The 25,800-nt window shown below is 38.0% G+C and overlaps 1 protein-coding gene across 1 annotated transcript in view; it reads left to right on the top strand.

Moving 5' to 3' along the window:
* Dennd1a (DENN/MADD domain containing 1A) overlaps positions 1 to 25,800 on the top strand; it is a 445,652-nt gene that overhangs the window by 196,297 nt on the left and 223,555 nt on the right. Inside the window, exons 8-9 of the mRNA XM_013021256.1 lie at positions 2,408 to 2,461; positions 19,227 to 19,337. Of these exons, the coding sequence (XP_012876710.1) occupies positions 2,408 to 2,461; positions 19,227 to 19,337 (165 nt within the window). The remainder of the gene's footprint in view (positions 1 to 2,407; positions 2,462 to 19,226; positions 19,338 to 25,800) is intronic.

Genomic DNA, 25,800 nt, shown 5'->3' with positions numbered 1-25,800 from the left:
CCATAGATGTTGAAAGAAAAGGAAGTTTTAAAAAAGGAAAGAAAGGAAAAGAGAAGGAGGAGGAAGGGATATAGGGAGGGAGGGAATTCTTTAGGAAGTAAAAAAACCTTTGTACAAAAATTCTCATGGCAAAACACAGTCTAGGAAAAAACCAGTGTGAGCTTTAGACCTGCCCCAGTCATCCCTAAGGCTAAACAGATCTGTCTTTGTCTCTGTCCCTTTTCCTAAACAGTTTGATCTCACTGCTTCAGCCTGTAATGCCATCCGACAGGTAGCTGTAGAGAAGCCCAGCTGGGTTGCCAGCTGCTGGGGAAGAAGGACCACTCCTTCCCTGAATGGCTACACCAGCAGCATGCCACCAGGCCCCAAGGACAAGCCAGCTCAGGGCTAGAGGGACTGTTGGATGTGCAGCTGTTTCATGCCAGTGGATTCTAGGAATGCTTGTGACCTCCCTTGGTCCCCAGCATTTCATGGCCAGTGGAGCAAGACAAAATCTCAAAGGACAGCCCGAGGACTACTTGATTTTGGAATTGCATTGGCTTACTATTTACAATCAATTGCATCTGGAAAGACAGATTTCTCTTTTTCCTCATCACTAGGAATTCATCTCCCCAAATTGCTTTTCTGATTTTGAAGGGCTAATCACATCTATTATATAAATCCTAAAATATTAATAAGCCATCAGTGTTGGACTTCTTATTCTTTAGTTATAAGAGAATATTTCCCTGTGAGTGGTTGAGAATAGTGGAAATGCATAAAAGCAGTTGAGAACAATTTCATATTAAATTACAAATCAAATTCAGATTCTATGCCACTAAAATCAAGTTGCCTGAGTTCACCGAGGTACTTAGTGGCAAATTCTAGGGGGAGCTTTCCCTCTCATTGTACCAAGCTGCTACTTAGTGATACCATAATTTAATGGACATCTGGTCCTGAAATTATAACCGTTTGGTATAGAAAGATACCATTTGGTATATATCTCATGGAGTCAAATTTCAGTTTTGCATTTTACTTTTCCTATTTTACTTCTCATTGTTAGTTGAACTGTTTATTAACTAGTTTCCCTGATGCATCATCTACTGTGGCATTTTTAAGTGCTATTGTATTATAGGTACACAGACTTAGAATAATACATTGCTGTAGATTTTTCTTAAAATCTTTGTTGGTAAGTTTTTACTTTTATTTTAATTCAAATTCCATTACTACTTTACATATGAAAAACACATAGATAATATTCTGTTATTGGAGAAAGGGCATAGTTCTACTTATATAGGCCTGGTTTCAGTTTCATTTCTGCCACATGTGTGACCTTAATATATCCTTTTGTGACATGGAGATCATATCTACCTAAATGTATTATGTAGATTAGAGGTTACAATATTTATAAAGTACCTGATATAAAGTTTTTCTATATAAAAGTTGTTCAGTAAATGACTATTGGATATTAGGCAAGTAGCTTATATAATTGTTATTATTGTCATTCTTACAATTGTCTAATAGGCCTTTCATTTTAGGAAGCTACTACAATTCATTCTTTTAGAGACCTACTTGTGCAATTAACCAGGAATAGGGGGCGGGGAAGAGCTTCCTGAAATGTCACTTGGGGGTCCAGGTTTGAACTTAGGCCATGGCTAAGCTGAATCTCTCTGCATTTGACCTTTCCTGGCCTTTCACAATCCCACCTTTAATTGGTCAGCACTGAGCTTTTTCCATCCTGCTTACCATTGTCCTCTGAGTCTTTAGTAGCAGCAGGGGAGGTGTCATCTGTTCAGTCCATTGTCATTTAACTCAGGAACACATGCTTGCTATGTACATGGAGTTCCCTCATTGGAAGTCTTTGAAGAGGTCAATTTTTCCACCATTCTTGCCAATTCCTGGGATTCCTGGAAATCCCACTGGTAGTAGACGACTCTCCATTGACAGCCATCCACAGTAGCCTCAGTGTAATGGGCCTTCAGCTGGAGCTGTCTTTAACATCACCAGGTCATTTTGTGGCCAGTCTATAGATGGATATAATCTCATTTGTTGAAAAGAAATGATAGCTTCAGATGGTAATATCATTGCAGTGTGTCCCTACAGGTCACTTGTCCTGTCCAACAATAAATTATGCAACCTGTGGCTTTCATGTGTTCAGAAACTCTTAAATATCACACAGGAAATTGACTTTTAAACTCTGAGTTCTTCTTATATAAATCCAAAATGGCACTAACTACCAAACTGATGATGTAATTCATCTGGTTTAATCTGACACTACTCTAAGAAAATATTCCATGGGTACATCCTCAGAGTCAGGAGGTATCTTAAGACCATTTACCTAAATTCTGAGTTATGTCCTTGTTATACATTCTAGGAAAAAATTAATAAAAAATACATATGTATATAGAGCGCTTTTGCTTTTGTTTTCCAGCATTCTTACTTTACGGTGCCTGACACCCGAGAGCTTCCCAGCATACCTGAGAATGTGAGTAACGGGGAAGAAAATCGGAAACTTTCATTCTTTGTTTACTACTTATTTCTTAAATGTAAGGGTATTTTACAATGTAATAATATACATTTAGTTTTTTTAAAGGGCTGAATTGTAACAGCATGTAAGAAGAAAAATGTATTATGAAAGCAAAAACAGATTGAAAATATTTGCAAAGTATAGAAAGTAAAGACAAGGAGAGATGTTATTCATACTTACCTAAAATAAACTCCTAACATTGCTAATGTCCTTTTCTAATCTTTATAGAACATACTTTATACATAGTTAAAAGCACCTATTAGATAAACAGCTTTAACACTTTCATTCCTATGAATCATTGTTGGTCACTGAATAATATTCCATTTGTTCTGTAGTTTCTATAGGCATTCTCTTTCTGCTATCTGTAAGTTAATACAGTTCTATATAAAGACATTTCTGTGTGATGATTTCTTTGTTCAGGTAGATTTATTCAAGTAGAACTATACACTTCTACTGTTTCTATGTCTCTGTTCACTTTTTAGAACAAAACAATTAATTGGTGAAGTATGAGTAACCCCATCCTTACCTCTTAAGGTCCTAATGTCTGAGACAGCAGAAAGCTCATGTTTGTCCTCCAAACAAAATGAATGACATGTCTAGCCTTATGACAAATTCCCACAATATTGTGGTCTTGTAAATAGTAGAATATGAAATTAAACATAGAATGGCTACTACTGAGGTACTTGGTACTTTTTACATGGTGGTAAAATATGCAAAACATAGAATTAACCATTTTAACTACTATTAAATGTATACTTCAGTAGATTTAAATACAGTCATATTGTGTAGTCAATCAACAGAATACTTTTATCCTGCATAACTGAAGCGTTGTACCTGGTGAGCAACAACAGCCCATTTGCCCTCTCCCACTGGCCTATAAAAACCATCATTCTTTCTGCAACTATTTTTTTTTTTTTTGACAGTACTAGGGATTGAACTCAAGAGACCTATGCATGCTTGGCAGTGCTGGACCATTCGTACCATGCTGCTAGGACCCTGGTTGTACATATAGTTCCATTTATATGAGACATTTAAGTGGAATTGTACAGTATTTGTCCTTTAGTGTCCAGCTTATTAGCATAATGTCTTGGGGGCTAGTAGTTCATGCCTGTAGTCCTAGCTACTCCTAGTGCTAGGATATAGAATGCCATGTTTTAAAGCTATCAGAAAAGCCCATAAGACTTCATTTCCAAAATAATTTTTAGAAAGTTAGGCTAGAAGCATAGCTCAAATTGTAGAGCACCAGCTGGGCAAGCAAAGCAACCTGCAAACATGAGACTCTGAATTAAAACCTCAGTTCCTCCTCTTGCCCCATATGAACAAAAAATATTCATATGGTATAGCACAAATCAGATTATCCCTCCTCCTCCTCCTCCTCCTCCTCCTCCTCCTCCTTCTTCTTCTTTTTGGGGGGGGGTAACGGTCGTGGGGTCTGAACTCTGGGCCTGGGCGCTGTCCCTTAGCTCTTCAGCTCAAGGTTAGCGCTCAACCACTTGAGCCACAGCGCCACTTCAGTTTTTTTTCTCTTTGCTTATGTGGTGCCAAGGAATCGAACCAAGGGCCTCATGTATGCAAGGCAAGCGCTCTACCACTGAGCCACCTTCCCAGCCTCTATCCTTCCTTCTTAAGGATGAATAATACTCCATTGTATTTATACAACAATTAGCTTATCTGTTCATCCATGGTTAAGTCTTCACTTGTCATTCTTTTAAGTATATATTTGATTGTTTAAGTGTTGTTTGTAGAGCAGACAGATTAGAAATGTCAACTAATCAAATATAATAATGAGATTAGGCTGTAGTGCTGTGATTAGATCACTGAAGTTGTCAAGCATATGCATGTTTATTTTTTTATTTGATGAGATTGTGGTAGAAATATTGCTTTATTTATTTATTTTGGCATTAGATAATAAGAAATTCAGACCAGAGTTTATATTGCAACAACAATAGCTAATGTTTATTGGGCTATACTACTTGTCAGTCAATATAATCAGTGCATTTCATCATTTACTATTCTTAACATGCTTATGTTATATGAGGAAATAGAAGTTCTGAGATAAGTGATGCATTCAAGGTTCTACAACAAAAAAGTGGTAGAATTAGAATTCAAACTTAACTCATCAGTTTTCAAGACTGCCTTTTACATGCTATGCTATTATACTTGGAGCACATGATTTTTTTCCTTTCATCCCTCAAAAAATTCTATTGATATAAAAACGTGTAAAATTAAGAAGAAAAATGTTCCTGCCATGGCAGAAGTTACCATGAACTAGAAAACTTGGGAATTCTGCATTATTAAAATGATGATCACTAATACATAGCCAATTCAGTATGGACATAGAAACCCAAAAGGAATGGAAAAAAAGTACTTCAGGAAGAGTAGAAACAGGGGCTTACAGATAGTCCAAGACCAACAGCAAAAGGCTATCAAAGATGATTTTGAAAAAGGAAAGGTGGAGAAATGCAGTCATAATATTCAATATATACATGTAAAAATGGAACTAGGAAAATTGAGGGGATAGGGAGAATTATAATTGTAGTCATACACTGACATGTTGAATTGAAACCCCTTTGTACAACATGTATATCTCTATATACAATATGCATATTAAATATATATGATAATTTCCAAATGTCATGAAATATTTATAAAAATCTGATTATATGCTAAATTGCTCTGAACATTTCAAGCTTAAACAAGATACAACTTTTATTGAAGTGATATAAAACTGGAAACTAATAATCAGGTTTAAAAAAATACTCATGTACTTGAAATAGCATTTGAATCAAAAGAGGATAAAAACTTGAAATTCGATATTATTTAAAAATCATGACAATAAGAACACTAACAAAGGATGTGGACACAAATGTATTCCAGGAAAACTCATAGCTTTGAATGAACTTATGAAAACAAGTTTCAGTTAAAGAACTAGAAAAAGAACCAGAAAAAAAAATAAAACTAAACTCTAGCCCCAATGATATTTTTGTTTAATGCTACTTTATTCTTATGAAAGTAATATATAGTAATAGTTTATTTTTTAACAAAGGAAAAAACCCTAGCTTCCATTTCCTAGAGTTCATTTCAGTAATTTTTAATTTTTTAAAAATTGTTACCATAAAGGTGATGTACAGAGGGGTTACAGTTGCATAATTCAGATAAAACATACATTTTTTTTTTTTGCACAATATCATCCCTCCTCTCACTCTTCTCCATTTTCCCCTCCCATCTCTACTCAAAATTGTGTGGTTTATTTTCAACATCATGTCTAGTGAATAACACTGTTGCATTTTTTTACCCTTTGTCCCTCCATTTCTGTGTCGTTCCCCCCCCCCATCCTCCTAAAGACAAATAAGAAAACAACAAAAATAGCAACAAAGAAAAAGACCTCTTGTTTTCATTTCCTGGAGTTAATTTTGATAAATATTATTTTATATGATTAGATGCATATAAGTGTTATACCTTTGTGTTCTTCTAAGGGTATCCTCTTTTGGTCTCACTGTGTGTGAATGTCTGAAGTCCTGTATTAGGTCTAGCTTCCACATGTGAAAGAAAACACATGCTGTTTGTCTTTCAGAGCTTAGATCAATAGCTTTTTAAAAATCATATAGTACCACACTATAACACAAAACCCTGCAATTTCCAAGTTCTCCATACTTTTTACTCCTCAGAGATAGTTACTTTTACATTTTAACAGTTATATTTCCCTTTATATTTTTGATACATTTTGATTGCTAAATCTTCATTTTTTTCTGTATTACCTATTGACTTCAATATCAAAGATGAAAGTTTTTAAGTCTTTTATTTTCCATGAGCTTCCCTCTTAGAAATATGCATGTAAGCCGGTTACTGGTGGCTCAGGAAGCTGAGATCTGAGGATCACAGTGCAAAGCAGGAAAGTTCATGAGACGCTCATCTCCAATAAACCACCAGAAAACTGGAAGTGGTGTTGTGGCTTAAGTGGTAGAGTATTAGCCTTGAGCTGAAGAGCTGAGGGACAGCGTCCAGGCCCAGAGTTCAAGCCCCATGACCAACCAAAAAAAGAAAAAAGAAATATGTATCTATATAAAACAACTTTTCTCATTCATCTATTTCTGTCATTCTCCATCTAGCTTTAGGGAAACCCTTACATTAAATCAAGTTAATATTTGGATTTTAGGGAATATACATCCTAATGAATTCATTTAATGAATATACATTTCCTTTCAATTAAAGTTTTAATTAATATACATTACTTATACAAGGAGGGTGACATTTATAACAATGTGAGGGGTTGCATTTAATTGTGATATTTTTATATATGTATATGATGTAGTCCATCAACCTTATCTTGCTCTATTACTCTCCTTTATTCCTCCCTCCCTTCATTAAAGAATTTTAACAATTTTCATTATTCTGTTTTTACATATGTATATTTTCTCTTATTTACCCTCTCCATTCACCTCTCACTGATCCCCACCATTCAACAGAGCCTGTTTAACTTTTGTCATTCCCCACACCCATTTTTTTTTAGCGTGTATCACATGGTTTCACCATGGTATTTTGCATGTGCATAAATTATATTTTGATTAGAATTAAACATAAAGCTAAGCACTGGTGGCTCATGTCTGTAATCCTAGCTACTTAGGAGGATGAGATCTGAGGACTGCAATTTGAAGCCCGTCTGTGCAGTACAATTCATGTGACTTTTATTTCTAACCATCCAAAATAAGTCAGAAGTAGAGCTGTGGCTCCAGTGATAAATTGGTAATCTTGAGTAAAAAAGCTCAGGTATAGTGCCCAGGCCCTGAATTTAAGCCCAGAGTTAGCACAAATAAAATAAAAATATAATTCTGATTATTCTGCTTAGATTTTTTTACGCAACTCTGTCATACGAATCCTTGGATTTTGCATCCTTTTCTTTCCTGATTTTATTTGTTCCTTTTCATGCAGCATTCTCTAGTAATTTCCTGAGGAAGTATTGTATAGGAAGCAATATTTTTAGAACTTGCATAACTTGTACAGTTTAATGGAGGTCATGACTGTGATCAAAGAATATTATATACATGTAGGAAAATACATGTATATGAGGAATCCATAATGAAGCCCATTATTTTGTACAACTAATTAATAACCCAATTAAGAGTACCCTCATTAAAAAAAAAAAGAATGTGCATGACTTAAAATGACTTATTCTATTCCTGATAGTTTGGTGATAGAATTCTAGTTTGGAAATCTCTCCATTCATTTACTGACTTCCACTTTTACTGCTGCAACTTAAGAAGTTTTTTCATGCTGATCCCTGATTCATTTTTTTAGAGGATCTGTTTGTTGTCTCCTCTAGTACCCTGAAAATGTGAAATGATGTGCCCTAGTGGGTTCAATTTCATCCACTATGCTGGATACTTGGTCATCTTGCTTCATTTGGAAACTCATGTCCTTTATAGCTTTTTTTCCCCCATATAATTTCTTTGAAAAACTTCTTTATTTTTCTTCCTCTTCTGTGGTAGGACTTAATGTTGATAACCTAATTTTCTTGGTTTTTTTCTCTTTCCTATTTCTTATTTCCTATTTCTCTTTCCTATTTTCCTATTTCCCATGTGTCTTTTTTATAGTCTTATATCTACTTTATTCAACAAATCTTTCCAGCCTTTTTAATTTCTTAGTTTAACAATTTGTTAATAGTTTCACTCATGTATGAGACAGTTATTTCTAGATTTATAAAGTTGTTATTCTTCCTGTATGCTTCCTGTTATTCTTCTTTGTCTTTTTCTCCTATCTTTTTTTCTCCTTCCTTCCTTCTTACCCTCCCTCCCTCCTTCCTTTCTTCCTTCTCTATTCTTTCTCCTTTTTTGAGAATATCTTTTCTTTTTTCCTCTCTTTTCCTTTCTCTTCCTTCCCTCCAGCCCTCCTTTCCTCTTTTTCCTCTCCCCTTTTCTTCTTCTCCCCTTCTCTTCCCTCTTTCCCCTTCTCTTTTTTTCCCTCCCCTCCCCTCTCCTCTCCCCTCTTTCTTCCATTCACCTTTCCCCACTCCTTTCCCACTCCTTTCCTCCTTTCTTCCTTAAACTATAACTATTTTTCCCAGACTTTTCTTAAACCAATAGGTTCAAGTGATCCTTCCATATCAGCCTTCTAAGTAGCTGGGATTACAGGTGCATTTCACTGTTCAAGGCTCCTGCATTTTGTTTTCTTTCTTTTTTTTTTTGGTGGAGACAGGGGTGATACTAGAGGTTGAACTAAGAGCCTTATGCTTCCTAACCTAGCAGGATACTACTGAGTCATGACTCCAACCCTGTTTTTCACTGGTTATTTTTAGGATAGGGTCTTGCCTCCCACCTGGTACCTCTCTAAGCTGCATGCAGTCTGCCTCCTTAAGCTTTTCAGAGTCATCTCAATCACAGGTGCATGCCATAGCATCCCTTCCCTCCATGGAGATGGCTGGATTTGTCTGGTACCTTGATCTTTCTGATGTCAGTTTTCCTTTCTTTCCAATTTCAGCCTTCCTTGCATGTAAGCTTGGGATGCTAGTTGTGTGCCACTGCACCCAACTGAAGGTTGAGAAAGGGGCCTAACAAGTTTCAAACCAATTCTTGTTCTTAGTGTCCTATTCTGCACTCTTTTCTTATTCACCATTCTTATCCTGTTTATTTGTCTACTATGCCTCTTCTTTAAGAACTTGTTCTCAAATGGCTGCTAGTCACACTTCAGAGTGAAGTACTGAACTGTCTATCTGGAGCTGTGTGTTTGTGATTGACCTTGATTCCTGGTAGGCTTTATCAAAAAAGTGGGATCACAGTTTCTAAAGCCTTAGAATGGATGCTGCTTTTAGGGGTCAAGAGGCTCTTATGTATCAGTATATGAAACTTTTCCTTTTGACTAGTCAGTTTTCTCATGCCTAGAGAGCAAATGCTTTATTAGCAATGTTCTGAGCTTAGTGGAATTGGAGTGGCAGGTTATGAGTTATTAACATTTGGTTACTTTCATTTAATTCCATTTTTGTTTAATAGTTTGTCCTGTATCCTCAGCACTATCTGATATCCCAAGGCCTTTCTGATCTATGCCTCAAATTGTAAGCACTCCTCTGGAAAAGTACAAGAGGTTAGCTGACTAGTTAAGTAGGCTAGAGAGGAGATGTTTGATCAACATAAAATTGTTCCTGTTTCCATATGTACTCTTCCCTTTGCCTTTGGAGGTTCCCAGTGTCTCTACTTCTTGGGCTGTTTTGGAGTTCCTGTAGCTTGTACTCAGTAATCTTCCATTGTGCAAGGCTGGCTGGTCCATTGTAGGTTGTTCAGCAGCATCCCTGGGCTCTAATCAGTGTATAGTGGTAGCACACCCTCCTCTAACCATAACAACCAGAAATGTCTCTGGGCATTGCCAAATGTCCCTTAAGGTTGGGAGCCACTTCTTAAGTAACATCTGCCATTTCGCTTCTAAAAATTTGACATCTCTCTTTCGTCATTAATAGTTTCCCTTTCCTATTCTTTGGGGGGCCTATGCCTTTTAAAATTCGTTCCCTGTGACTTTTTCTGGGAGAGTAGTATCTGAGAAAAAAATATATGCTTACTCCACCACATTTAATTGTGTTTCAACTATGCATTCCCTTTCAATAAACATTTTGAATTGGTTTTAATGTTCTTCTATAGTGAATTGTGTTATGGTAACCGTAATTGCCTGGGGGTGGCTCATCTTTTTCACTTTTTTAGGACTGAGAATACCACAGAACTTGGTCTGATAATTTTCAATACTACATTTATTGACATAAAAATATTTTTAAACTGTTTTCCTTGATAGCCCCATCTCCAATTCCCATGTATACTCTATGTCCCCTTCCCGCTACTCTCATCATTTAAAAAATTTACATACCTTCTGCTGGTTTTGCCATTAGTGAACAATTTCCAGTCTATGACCCATTGTTCCCTAAATCCTCCTTTGCGGACTGGTAAAGAGCTGGCCTTGTTTGTTTCTAAGCAGAATAGTAATACCAATCTGCCAGGCTCCTAACATACTTCATTCCCTTTTAATCCTTAGAACTCCTCTGGAAGAGGTAGACGTATGCCCCATTTTATATATACAGACCCCAGAGCTCCAAGGCTGGAGGGTGCCAACCCAAGGTTTGCTCATTGGTGTGGTGTTAGCAATCCCAGCTTCAGAAGGTTTTGATTCCATTGTACTTTCCTGCACCCCTTCAGCTGAACTGTGATATTCATGAAAAAAATTAATATCCGAAATAGAAAGTGAAGCAGGAAAGCTTTTCCTCTAAGGACAATCTACACTTTTGTAAGACCAATTTGTGTGATTTTTGACACAGAATCACTGTTGAGCTCTAGCCATGTTAACATTTGCATTTTAATCTCTTGTGATTTTTTTTCAAGGACTAATTTAAAATGACTAAATTGCTGCCTTGCAAATTGAAACAAGCAATAGCCATGGGGTTGTTAATATGATATAGTCTGCTGTCATGGGAAGAACATGAGTTTTGGAGACAGCCACACCGAGTTTTACCAGGCTGGGGCCTTATCTAATGAAGGAAAATGGGAGGAGCAAATGAAGGAATCCGTGTAAAGTTGCAAGGCCAACATCAGTTGCCACGGGGGTGCTATTATTCGTAGTCCTTGTCTTTTTTCAGAGAATTCTAGTCCTGACCTCTCTTGAGGTTTGACTATTACCTGTGGACTAGGGAACAAGACTCCTAATACTTATCTTTTCTAGATGTTGGCTGACATTCTTCACTGAAGAAATCAATACTATCCCTTCCATGGGTGTATGTTTCATAGAGCCACAAAAAGCTCTTTACAGGCCCCGGTGACACCAATATTTCTGAAGCCTGGAACTGGTACAAGCAAATGAAGTGCAGAGCTCCAGTCCCTGTAATACAGGCGATGTTCTGTAAACATTTATCGATTGTCTCCCCAAGGCACATACTGAATTTAAAGAACAAGCAATGGAAAGAAGGCATGGACTTTGGAACATGGAATTTGATATTCAGAACTGGACAGTGTTAGAGAATAGTTAATGTAAGAGTAAGAAAATGCTAGTATCTTTTGAACACTCAACTGAGATGAAGCATTATCATTTCTTTGTAATATCCTATGGTATCGCTGTTAGGCCTGTTCTGAAGAGCAAAGGAAATGGACAGAGTAATGTGTCTAACAACTAAGTGCTATAACACCTAGACAGTCTGACCTGTGCATGGAGAGGCTTCTGTGTTTAGTATCTCTGGTTCTGTTGCACCCTTGTACACACCTAAGAAATCATTTACTATAAGTTTTGCCTCTTCTGTCAGTATTTGGTGTATATCACTTTCCCTTCCTTTGGATAGGAAATGATGTTTTTATTAGTACATTGCAGCTGTTTAGTGAATGAATGAATAGAATGGAATGGAAAAAGAAGGATTCCTTTTCATTGGCTTTTGGGCCGATTTATCTATAAGATATTAATGAAGGTGGAAAATTAATTCTTTGTTGAAGCTAACTCATTGCTACAATTTCTTTGTAAAATAATTTCCTTCTTTTTTCACTTAAAAACTCACTATGTAATTGCTCATCAGGGTTTTTTTCTATCAAGATAACACATGTAGGGGTGAATTTTATGCAGCCAGTAATTAAATGAGCATAAGTCTTTATAAATTTTAAGCACTTGACCTGCATTGAAAAAAGTCACAGATCATGAAAAGATATGTATTCATAATTACATTGTAAACTGGCTGTATAAGGGTTTTTTTTTGTTAAAGTCCAGGTTTTGAAGATTACTTTGATTAATGGATTATCATATCAGCCTTCATTTGGAATATTAAACAAGCCTGTCTTAATTATCTTGTCGGTGTCATACCAAATGGTTAATGACTCTAGGAAAGCATTCAGAATGGACAGTTACATGTGACACTGCCCAGACTCTACTTTGTCAAATGATGCACCGTGATATAGAAAAGATTTATGAAGTCATCATGACTTGTAAAAAAATAAACAAAGTTGGGATGGAAGTAGAGGACATATTATCAAGTGCTAAGATTATAGAGGAGTTCATTGTTACTCTTAAGAGTTGTCAGGTAATTGTTTATTCTAATGGTTTTTCCATTCACATAGCAGGATAAAGCTGACCTTTGGGTAACTGCTTTCCTTCCTTTAATATACTTTTCTGATTTGATTGCTCTGGTGAATTTGTGGGATTCTTTCACAGCTGATTATTTTAGAATCCAAATCTATAATTCCTTTTTAAGAATCCCACACCATTAAGATCACTTAAATTCTTTGTTTAAAGAATCACTTGAGGATTTAAAACTTTTTTATTCTATGAAGGCTGCTGCTTGTAGTCCCAGCTACTCAGGAGTCTGAGACAGGATTACTTGAACCTAGAAGTTTGGGATCAGACTGGACAGAACTTGTCTTTAAGAAAAAAACCGTATGATGCTAAAATAATTTGAACAGGAGCATTTCAGGGTATGACACCCTTTGACAAAACCAAGCATTGGTCTAGGAGACCTCTCCAGTAAGTCTTTATCCTCTGTGCTATGGATGAAGTAGAGTCAAAATCACTAATAAAATGACAGACAGTGGGGCGGACTAACATCTGCTCTGAAGGCTCCAAGGAGTACCCAGCTTAGAGTCAGTTCTTTGGTTGGAGGATTATCTCTTTTCCCTTAGGCATTGAACCTAAATCGCTTTCCCTCTAAGCTGTACTATATCCCCTCCCAGCCTCAACCTTTTCCAATCCCTACCGCCCCTCCCTACCCCCACCTGCTTCATAACCTCAGGCATGGATCACAGTGAGCCCAAAGTCCCCAGCCACCTAGATGAGTACATGAACAGCAGGGGAGGCAGGCAAGAGCGGCTATTAGAAGGGCTCTCCTCGGGGAGGAGGGATAGGGGTTATGCCAGGTGTTGTTCCCCATCTTTATGTTGAGAACCACAGAAGGGTTCATGCTGGAAGAGACCTTCAACCTTTTTTTTTTTTTTTTTTTTTTTGTAGAGATAAAAAAGGAAGCTGTAGGTCTAAGCAGCTTTGTGTGGCTATGCTGTTTTGAGACTCACCTTGCAGGCTATTGCATCCAGGGTCCCCTTGGGATTTGAGTCCATGTAGTGGTCAGCTTTGCTACACACACACACACACACACACACACACACACATGCTACACACACACACACACACACACACACACACACACACACACACACGAAGGAGGAAGGGGAACTTAATGAGTTTCAGTAGGAAAGGAATGTCCTTTTAGCCTGGCACTAAGAAAAGCAAGACTTTCTGAGTGCAGAACCTGGGAAACAGTCCTCTGTGCCAAGTTTTCCTTTCCTAGCAGGTAAATTACAGAGAAGTAATTGGCAGGGCCTGAAGGGAGTGTTTCTTAAGGTTTTACTGTGTAGTATTGTGATAGACCAGGACACTAGACGGGGGACTAGACCGCCAGCCACAGCATGTCTGACAGGAGCATTTGTTTTTTTGGGGGGGGATTTATCTGTTACTGAACAGTAATGGATTTTCTTTGAAAAACTGTGCAGGCAAGTAGACATGTGCAATGCACAGTAACTTGCAAGTCTGGAGGTCACTGATATTTTTTTTCCCTCCTCTCTCCAAGTCTAATTCATTGTCAAGTCCTGTACTTCTAATTTACAGATTTTCTCTGAATTGTTTATTCATTTACATTCTTTTCTTTGCTGTAATATGGCAGTAGCCAATTAATTGATTGTTCCATCTCCCATTTGCTGGCTTCTGTCCATCCTCCTTAGAGCCGTAGAAGGACCTTTCTGAAACACAAATACGATCATGTCTTGCTCCTTTAATGGCTCCCTGTTACTGGCAGAATGTGGGCAGAATCTAGGCTCCCTAAGAGGGAGGGAGCCTTGCTGCACTCAGTTCGCTCTGCCTTTTCCTCCATTCACCTGCTTGTGTCTCCTCTCACCTCCCTATTTCTATCTCTGTTTCTGTGTAAAATAAGTCTTTACTCCTGTGCATCAACCAGCAAAGTGAGCCTGCTTTTCTCTGTCATCCCTGGACCACAGTGCTTTGCATACTGGGTTTCTGGGTCTGATAGTCCTTCCCCCCCCCCCCCCAGATGAAGCTCTGGAAAATGGGACTTTATTTTTGTAGTCTTGGGTCCCAGAATAGCACTAGGCACACAGGAGAAGTTGAAAGCGTGTGTGTGTGTGTGTGTGTGTGTGTGTGTGTGTGTGTGTGTGTGTGTGTGTGTGTGTGTGTGTGTGTGTGTGTGTGTGTGTGTGTGTGTGTGTGTGTGTGTGTGTGTGTGTGTGTGTGTGTGTGTGTGTGTTCGTGTTCATTATCTGGTTATAGGAGGCAGAAACTGGAGGTCAAGGACTTAGTCCACTAAGGGAACGTGCTAAGAGAGCGTGCTTTGTTTCTCTTATAAATTCAAATATATCCTTTTTTTATTTTATTTTTTAGTAGCACTAGAGTTTGAACTCATGCCCTTGTGCTTGCATTCTACCAATTGAAGTATTCCTCTAGCCTTTTTTTGCTTCTGATAGCTATTGTTCTTTCATACAAGGTCTTATGGGGTTTTTTTTTGTTTGTTTTTTTTTTGTTTTTTGTTTTTAACCTGGGGCAGCCTGGACTTTGATCTCCCTACCTCTACCTCCCTACCTACTGGGTGAACCATAAGCCTAGTCCTGCCTGGCCAGGCTCAGCTTGGCTTTTTTATTTGTTTTTGTTCTAGTACTGGGGCTTGAACTCAGAACCAGGACACTGTCCCTTAGCTTTTTCACTTAAGGCTGGCATTCTATCACTTGAGCCCAGCTCCATTTTCAGGTTTTTGGTGATTAAAACTGGAGGTAAGAGTCTTGGATTTTTCTTGCCTAGGCTGGCTTCGAACTGTGATTTTCAATCTCAGCCTCCTGAGTATCTAGTATTATTGGTCTGAGCCACTGGCATCTAGCCTGTTATTTGAGATAATATCTCATTTTTTTGCCCAGTCTGATCCTTTGCCCAGTCTGTGATCCTTCCTTGTTTTCCTACCAAATAGCTGGGATTACAGACATGAGCCACTGCACCTGGCCTGGCTATTGTATTGACCAAGGATAGTCTGCCATGGAAGAAACTCTTCTCCTGTGCTCTGATGTTACCCATAGGAGAAATCTGATGGCCCTGGTTCTGAACTGACTACTTGCTTCTCTGGGCACTCCCCTTTTCCTGCCTGTTTCCTGATTAACAGACCACCAGTTTGTTTACGTTTCTCATCAGTAGCCACAGATACATTGACAAGCCCCTTCTTAACCTCCAGTCTCAACCCCAGCTATTTTTCTTGACTCTGGACAGTCCCCAGGGCCACTTATTTGTGTGTCCTTCACCATTATCAAGTAGTTGATTACTTGATCAGACTCAGAGCCTGATTTTCTAAAGTCAAATTCTGTGTTCCTCCTGGTACATACACTGCACTGTCTCTACCAGGCTATGTTTATACTATGCCCCTAGTCTTCAGTCAGTTGCTTCCTCCACTCACTGATTCATTCTTTCACCAACTACTAGATGATGGGATATGTAATTTTAGCAAAAGGACTTAGCCTACTGGAAAAACATACTTAAAATGGAGTTATTGTAAGATAGGGACAAATTGCTATGGAAACGCAAAGGAGAGGTTGGCAAATGAAGAGGCCAGGAAGCCTTCCAGGAGGAGGTGTCATTGGGGCTGGTTTTTGACAAGTAGTTGAGGGGGCAGAGAAAAGCATTCTAGGAAGAAATAGCAAATGTGAAGGCCCTGGGTGTGGAAAAGAGCAGGGCAAGTCTGAAAAGGCTTGGCTCTAGCAACTGAATTCTTTACAGCCACAGGAGGAGGTTCCTGTCTCCAGGGGGCTTTCTCTGGCCCAGGAGCTTCAAGTGCTTCAGGACCTCCCTGCCCCACTAGTGTTCCCAAGGCTGGCTGAGTGAGGTTCCTAGGCTGGGGCTGCTGGCAGTCCCATCCGCTCTGGCGGGTGGCATCCCAGAAGGAAAGAAGCAGGGGAGGAAGCAGATAAGAAAGAAAGACAGCTTCTGTTTAGACACAAATATCTTGGTAATCAGCACAGATGGGATGAGAAATACCAAAAAAAGTACATGACAGTTTAGAAAGAATTTGGCTAAATGTTACATATTTTTAACATACCTGTGTAGAGTTTCTGGAATAGGTACCTGAGTTGCTCAGGTCCTGACAGAGAATGGGGGGCCTACCCAGACAAGTAGTGTTTTTATTTGGGAAATGTTCCCTTTGCCATCCACAAAAGTATCCTTGTGATTTTTTTTTTTTCTCCCACCAAAATAAGGCACAGGATTTGTCTCTGACGCTGTGTCTCCCTATTTGGACGACAAGCTGTGTAACATATTTCTACCCAGCGTGAAACTTCTTGGCAGACTCTTGAGGCCACGTTTTGGTGGCTTCAGAGTTATCTTTGGATCTGTCAAAAGTGCTAATGGGCTTTCTGGCCTTCTTTAAGCTCCTCATTTCTATTTTCTTTTTACTTCCATCCTCTCTTAAAAGAAAAATTCATGTAATTCATCAGCAGTTAAGCTTTTGCTGAAATGCTCAGCTGAGGGTCTTATATTTTTGTTGGTGAGAAATGCTCTGCCATGTCACTGTCTCCAGCACGAACCCCACCCTGACATTAACTTTAGTGCTCTCTGCGCACAGGCAGAAGAGATACTTCTTACCCAATTCTAACTGCCTTTGGTATGTGTTCCATTCTGCCATTGTATTTGTTAAGAGGTATGTTGGCATGATGTTAACATTTGAGTTGTGGATTCAGGAAACCTGGTTTTGAACCCTAACTGCTACCTTTTCTAGCTGAATAATCTTAGATTACTAATCTTCCTGAGCCTCAGTTTTCCCATCTAAAGAGTGGACATAATGGGCTGGGAATATGGCTCAGTGTTAGAGTGCTTGCCTAGGATGCATGAAGCTCTGGGTTCGATTCTTCAGTACTACATACATTTAAAAAAAACTGGAAGTGGTGCTGTGGCTCAAGTGGTAGAGTACTAGCCTTGAGCAAAAGAAGCTCAGGGACAGAACCCAGGCCCTGAGTTCACAAGTCCCAGGACTGGCAAAAACAAAAACAAAATAAAAACAAGAGTAGACTAGTAATGCCTATTCTATGGCAGAAAGAACACAAGTCAGTTATCTATTGCCTAGTCCATAGGGTTGCTCAGTAAATGAGGTAGCAGTAATTTTTAAAAGCAATCTTAGTCTTGTTTTTTCACACACTCAGTACTTTTTTCTGAATATTAGTTTTACCTATAGTTTAGAGGGCATTTAAAAACGTAAGATTGAATTGTGTATTGGACACGTAATTCACCTTTGTCAAATATCACTTGTCTGTGCCTACTTTTCATCTTTAAGTAGGGAGAGTATTGTGTCTAAGAAGTGGTTTCAGTATTAAGTGAATCTCTGTAAAACCTTCTACATATAGATGTTGCAAATATTTCATATGGACAGGCTTAAGGGAAAATATATTGGCTTTAAAGTCAGGTCTGACTTGTAATTACTGAATGTCACCAGTATCTTAATCTGTATTGAAAAGAATAATGCCTACAGGATTTTTGTGATGATTGCATGAGGTTGCATAGAGTGCCTGATACAGTACCTGGCACTTGATAAGGTAGTTAGTATATGGAGCTTCTATTTCCCATGGTCTTTATTTATAAAGGTTGGTGGTTAACCTGGTAACTCCAGTCAAACAATCATAAATCATAAGATAAGTGCTTATTCTTAACTCACAAGCCATAATGTTGTTGAAAAGCACTTTACATTATTTTGCATGTAAAATCTACCTGGCTTACTTCAAATTATGGGTTATAGAACTTCAATCATTATAAACTATAGCCCCTGGCAATAGTGTTCCATCCCCCCCCCCTCTTTCATTTGCAGAGGATTATATTGTGAGGCATTGAAAACCTGCAACATTGAAGAAATTAGCATATTCATGTGTATTATTAAAGTCAAGTGGTTATAGAAGGGATTGTAGAAGCCAAACACATTGAATTTTTTCCTAAAATTTAAAGAATACCAATCTATAATACTAATTAAAGAATGAAGATCAGGCCAGAGACAAAAGCAGTGTTTTAACTGCTTTGTCACAACTGGCTACTATTTGTCTCTTTTTTTTTTTAAGTGAGGAATATTGGAAGTTGTAACTCTAAAGTAGCTTTAATTATGGGAGAGCAATTTTGGAGACTGTAAGCTATGGAGAAGCGTGGACACTGGCAGTGTGGATAGGACAAGTACATGCTTGGGTTTGGAAGCTGGTATCTGCTGGATAGAAATGAGTCCTGTCTGGAAAGCATTTTGGTCTCTGGGTGCTTTCTTTTACATGACATAGTACCTTGGGAAACTTCTAGGGCCTCAAGCTGGAAGATCTGAGCAGCAGTCCTGTCTTCATTGCTTATTAGACCATTTGATCTTGGCAAATCTCCCTGCACCTTGGTTTCCTCATTTGTGAGACTATAAAATTCCTGTTTCTCTCACCTTTCAGACTCACATGAAAAGCAAACATGGTATTATATGTGACCTTGTGTTGTAAACTATAATCACCACACAAAAGTGCATTTGCTCAGGCTGCTGCTCATCTCCAAGTTGTCTTCCAACTTTGCAAAAATTCATGACTTTATACATGAGTGTGATTTAGTTAGAAAGAACAGGACAGAGGAAGAAGAGTGTGTGCTTTCTTATTATTTTCTGTTTTTTGTGTTGTTATTAGGTACTGCTTGTAATAAGAACAAACAAAAGCAGTCACAAACCTTGCCTTCTTCTTTTTCTTAGAGAAATCTGACAGAATATTTTGTGGCTGTGGATGTCAACAACATGCTACATCTGTATGCCAGCATGCTGTATGAGCGCCGGATCCTCCTTGCCTGCAGCAAGCTGAGCACGGTGAGTGCAGTGTGCACACAGGCATCTCAGTGATACACTCTAATAGAAGGACTTAGCAGCAAGATTAAAGAAATTTTAGGAAAACGAATTAGCCACATTCCCCTCATATGGTAATACATCATTTTCATTCATTATTCATGCTGCTTTATAGTGTCAAAGCACATTGCACATATTTTTATAGTCTCACAATCAATTATAAATAGTTTTCCTTTTGAGTATGTGTTGTGAGCACTGTACTTCGTTCTACCTAAGCTTCCATTACTGTCTTTTATGTGTGTGTGTCAGTGTTGGGACTTGGATTCAAGGTCTTGCACATGATACACAGGTACTCTACCATTTATGCCACAGCCCCCCCCTTTTTTTTTAATGTGTACACCATGTTCCATTATATAGCTATATCACCATTACTAAAATTTATTTCCTCTGACTGTTTTTAGGTTGTTGCAAGTTAATTTCTAGTAGATAATATTGCAACAATCATCTCTTAGCTTCTTTTGACTGATATAGCTGATACTCTAAGGAGTGGGAGCACCAGGTCTAAGAACCTAATGAGCACCATGACTTAGAGATGCCAGATTACTTCCCCAACCAGGTGTGTTTTCCAGTGAATGTTGCCAGCTGTGTATAGTGGAACACTTTTTTGTTGTTGTTGGTTGTGGGGCCTGAACTCTGGGCTTGAAGGCTGTCCCTCAGCTTTTCAGATCAAGGATAGCACTCTACCACTTGAGCAACAGTGCCACTTCTGGCTTTTTCTGCTTATGTGGTGCTGTGGAATCGAACCCACAGTCTTATGCATGCAAGACAAGCACTCTACCACTGAGCCACCTTCCCAGCCCTAGTGGAACACTTTTACTTCAGCCTTTCCTCAATCATGTGTGTATTTTTTCTAATAAAGTAGTCAAAGTAGCATTTTTTATTTTCTTTAATTCTTTGGTAGAAGTAACTATTTTCCATGAGTTTACTTCCTGTGTATCTTATTAATATCTTTTCCTCTTTATCAAAAAGAGTTTTAATATTTTTTATAAATTATAATAAACTATATAGTGTAATAATTTTTATATATAAATAACATGTTTTTCACATTTCTTTTAGTTTTCTTTTACTTGACAAGTATAGTTTGTTTTTCCCTATTTTTGTCATAAAAATTCTCAATCATTCTAGAAAATTTTAAATAACTTTATAGTGAAAATTAATATAATTACATCTATTTTTGACCAATAATAATTAACTGAGGTTACTTTATTACATATTTATCCATCTGCACATTGTTTTTACCATTTACCAGTCTTTCTTACTGTAGTTTTTATTTTTTAATTATTTATTTTTAATTAATTTATTTTTTCATTGCTGAGAATTTGACCTAGAGACTCTTGCTTATTAGCCAAACTGTCTACAGCTAAATTACACCCCTGGCTTTTAAAAAATTAAATCTTATGTTTCATGTGTTTCAAATTAAATCACAGACCTCAGTACACATTCAATATCTGTTTTCAAATTCGTTGTTGTTAGTAATACAGATGCAGAAATTGTCTGGGAGTAGAATGCGTCATCCTTCTACTAAAGATGGTTGAAACAACTAATGCTGGTGGCTCATGCTTGTAATCCTAGCTACTCAAGTGGCTAAGATTTTAGGATTACAGTTCAGGATTACAGCCTGAGCAGGAAAATCTATAAGATTCCTGATCTATCTCTAACTACTAAAAAGCCAGAAACAGAGCTGTGACTTAAATGGTAGAGCACTAGCCTTGAATGACGAAGGTAGAGGACAGTGCCCAGGACCCCAGTTCAAGACCCAGTATTGGCATTCAAAAAAAAAGATGGCAAAAATTAGTTGTATTTACCCATGAATAAAAGATACCATATAGTGGAACTTGTGTGAGACTCTTGAATTTTCTTTAGATTTTCATTATAATTTCACTATTTTTGATTCCCTTTTATGTTCAAGGCTCATAACACACAGTGGGTGACAAAAGCCTGACAGATTATAATATACTCACCTTTGTGTATTGTTTTGCATTCTATTTTATGTAATTTACTTGTGTAGTTAACAATCTTAGGACATGAAGATTCAGACTGAGTTTCAGAATGGAAATATTGCCTGTCACATTTATCATTGCCTTTTTAAAAGGCTGAATGAAATGAGGGCATATTTTATATTAGTCACTGCTGCTTTGAATTATAAAGCTTCATCAGAACAAAACTCATCTCAGTAGAATCAAATGTATTGTAATGGTGCTTTGGGCCCTTAACATGTGCCACTCACTATCCTAAACACATTACATATTTCATCATTTTATTCTCACTACACCAGCTTTATCGGATTCCATTATTTTTCTCTATCTTTACAGAAAAGGAAGAGTGTACCTTCTGTGTAGTTTTGTTCATATAAATGTACTAGAAAAACATACAAAGTTATTTCTGTTCCTTCCCCAAACTAAAATGAAATAAAGGAACAAATTTAAGGAACAGATGTAGCAGAGATTTTAAAATTAGTAAGAAAATATTGTTACCAACTTTATGCTAGTATTTAAAAACTAAAGTGTAATCAACAGAATAATGTAATTTATCAAAATTGACTCAAAAAGAAATAGAAAATTAAATAATCATGTAATTTATAGAACTTGAGTCCACATTTTAATATATTTGTCTAGATAAAACAGTCAACCCACATAACTTTATAGATAAATTTATCAGACAATTAAAGGAACAGATCATTTAAATCTTAGGTAAAAACCCAAGACTAGAGCAAACAGGGATTACTCCCTAGCTTTTTGTGTACCACTTGTATAAGATTGACATTCAGCCACACAAAGAGGTAGTCGAAGTAAGGAAAATTGCTAGTCAATATTACTTGTTATTGTAGGCTTTAAAATCTTAGACAAAATGGAAGCAAATATCTTTAAAGTCTCATAGTAACTAAGATAGGTTGAGTCTAGAAATGTGTTGCAAATCTATTAATATAACTTCTATTAAAGTGAAAATGTCTCTAGTGGTTAATAGATGAGAAAAAAATGTGGCCGTGTTCATAAATTGGCAGATTTCCGTATTTTGAAGATGCCATTTCATTCAAATGATATATACATTTATTGACTACAATTTCATTTCCAATCCCAATGGGGTTTGACATAGTAACCAGCAAGCTAATTTTAAAATTAGTATATAAGCTAGGCACTGGTTAGTCATGCCTATAGTCCTAGCTATTCAAGAGGCTAAGATCTGAGATCGCTGTTCAAAGCCATCCTGGGCAAGAAAGTCCATGAGACTCTTTTTTTTTGTTGTTGTTGTTGTTGTTGGTCGTGAACTCTGAACTCTGGGCCTGGGTGCTGTCCCTCAGCTCTTCAGCTCAAGGCTAGGGCTCTATCACTAGAGCCACAGCACCACTTCCAGCTTTTTCTGCTTATGTGATGCTGAGGAATTGAACCCAGGGTCTCATGCATGCAAGGCAAGCACTCTACCACTGAGCCACCTTCCCAGCCCCTCCATGAGACTCTTATCTCCAATAAACTACTCAGAAAAAGCTGGAAGTAGAGCTGTGGCTCAAGTGGTAGACCTCTAGCCTTGAGCACCAAAGAGACAGGGACAACGCCCAGGCCCTGAGTTAAACCCTGGGACCAGCAAGAAATAACTAACAAAAAGTAAGTAAATAATAAATAATATGTGTGTGTGTGTGAGAGAGAGAGAGACAGAGAGAGAGAGAATCACCAAAATGTATTTAGACTTCTTATAAAGCTGTAGTAATAAAGCTGCTGGCCATAACATCTGTCAGACTACAAACTGACTAATAGAATAGACTATGAGTACCTAGAAATAGACCATTTATACGTGAGTTTCTTGTTTGTTTTTTTAAAAAAAAGCAATAGAGAAGGCACAGGAGTATTTGTAAAGAATGGACAACCTTCTCAGGCAAAATGAAATTCTAAGTGGATCAAAAGTTTAAATGTAAGCCGGGTGCCGGAGGTTCACGCCTGTAATCCTAGCTACTCAGGAGGCTGAGATCTGAGGATCGAGGTTCAAAGCCAGCCCGGGCAGGAAAGTCTGTGAAACTCTTATCTCCAATAAACACTCAGAAAACCGGAAGTGGCACTAGCTCAAGTGGTAGAGCGCTAGCCTTGAGCTGAAGAGCTGAGGGACGGTGCCCAGGCCCAGAGTTCAAGCCCCACGAGAGTGAGATTGGCAGAATCATAGTTCCAGGCCAATGCACAAATGCCATCTCAACTGATAAAAGCAGAGTATAGATACATGGGAAGTATAAATAGGAAAGTCAAGGTCCTGAGGTCTCAGCCTCCTGAGTAGCTAGGATTACAAGCATGAACCACTGGCACCTGGCAGTTTTAACTTTTTTTTTTTCCCCAGCGTTGAGATTAGAATATATGTCCTATGCTTGCTAGACAAATATTCCACTGACTGTTTTTTGTTTCAAGCTAGGTTAGGGTTCAACAACTTTTTCTGTGAAGTACCAAGTAATATTTGACTCTGGAGCCCACACTATCTTTGTTGCACTGGGCTTTGACCTATAGATAAACTCATAGGTGTGGCCATGTTCCAACAAAGGTATATTTACTGAAACAGGCAGGAGACCACCTTGGCCTTTTTACTTTAGTTTGTTGATTCCTGGCTTACATGGTAAGTTTTGAGTTCTTAAGTTGTTTATATGCTGTTCTTTATGTGTGTGTGCTTTTGAAAAGTAAATTGTCAGAAAATAAGATACCAGGCTCTTTTATTAGGAAATTTTAGACCATTCGGAATAGGAAAAAAGTCATTTTTGTACAAAGGTTAAGAATCAATGTTATATGTGAATTTACAATTGTAGAAACCAGAAAGATAGTGAAGCAGTGTTTTGGACTTCTGGACTTTCCAACCCAGAATTCTATATCCATCTGATAGAAGCCCTTAGAAGAGAATCTCAGCAGCCCCTACCACACCTTTCAATTTTCTAAGTACTCTATACTTCGCTTTCCCTTTGTGGGTGATCTATCTGTCATCCAATGGGCCAATCACTTTGCTTGTCCACCTGATTTCATCCCGTAAAGTATTTATGGTAACCTTGGGGATACCATAGCCAACAGGGAACAAAACAGAAATCTCTGACCTCTTAAAGCTCGTAGTGTATTAAGATAGATGTACAGGAAACACAGTGTAATAAGTTAAGTGTACAGTACCATCACTGATGTAAGAACTAAGGCATTAGGATGGCAGCTGAGCAGAGTGGGTGGAGGTGGTGAGGGACTGCAGTTTCAGAGATGGCTCAGAGGGGCTTTGGGAGAACGTTAGTTCTTCATGCCCTCCTTCGTGCTGCTCCAGCAATCAGCTCTTTTGTCCAGCACCAGTTTGTCCTTCTCTGCTGCCACATCCTTTGGAGCTAACCAGTATGATATACTAGTTCCCAAATCTATCAACTAAACAATACTTCTTTGACCCACACCCCCTTCATTTTTATTTCCCCTTTTAGAATAAAATCCCTCAAGAGAATTATCTACTTCTTGTCTAGTCCCTCTCCTCTCAGTCCTTTCCCCAAAGCAGCTTTTGTTCTTTGGGTCACTCACGATCCCATATTAATTAAAATTAAAATGATTAATGCCTACAAAACGCTCAGAGCCAAGTCTGTAAATGTGCATATATTTATTATAAATCAGTAAATACCATAACAAGAGATCAGCTTTTAATGTTTAAAAATAAACCCAAGAGGCAATTATTCAGAAACAAGGAGAGAAGTCTTGTGTTGAATGTGACTACTGAGAATCATGTAGTGGAAAACAGCTTCTCAATATAAGCCTTTGCCACTATTTAGTTTGTTGTTAAGATTATAAATGTGTATTACTTTGACCTAAACAAAAGTTGAGGAGGGGTTTGTGCTGCTATTATTATTGTTTTACAAATGATTTGGTTTTCCAAACCAAACTCTGAATCGCCAGTAGAAGCCTTGTTGGGGGAAGTGAGGTTCTCCTTGTGACTCACATCCAGTCATCAGTACCTTGATAAGGAAGGTGGCATTCCGCTGGGGATAAAGTATCTGAATAATATTATTCAAGCCTTTTGACCTCTCCAGATTCTGAATTTACAAGTTTTCCTATTGTTGCCTTTTATTTCCTTGTCTTATAGATGAAATGGAGACCTGGAAGACTGTTTTAACCTGGGCATTCTGATGCTTTCTCTTGATAGAGACTGTCGTGGCCTGTAATACATTGACAAATCCCTTTTTTTCAAGTTTTGATAAGATGTAGGCTTAATGCTTTCTCAGAGCCAACAAGCACCTGAAAGATAGAAGCTGTCAGAACATTCCAGATTGCTGCCCTCTATAAAATTGACTGTGTGTCAATAAAGATAAATTCAACAATATTTAATTCAGTTAGAAAATATGCATTCTGAGCCGGGCGCTGGTGGCTCACGCCTGTAATCCTAGCTACTCAGGAGGCTGAGATCTGAGGATCGTGGTTCAAAGCCAGCCCGGGCAGGAAAGACCGTG

This window comes from Dipodomys ordii, unplaced genomic scaffold, assembly GCF_000151885.1.
Source record: "Dipodomys ordii isolate 6190 unplaced genomic scaffold, Dord_2.0 Scaffold55, whole genome shotgun sequence".
Taxonomy (NCBI): Eukaryota; Metazoa; Chordata; class Mammalia; order Rodentia; family Heteromyidae; genus Dipodomys; species Dipodomys ordii.
This window is presented reverse-complemented; position numbering and strand designations above follow the sequence as displayed.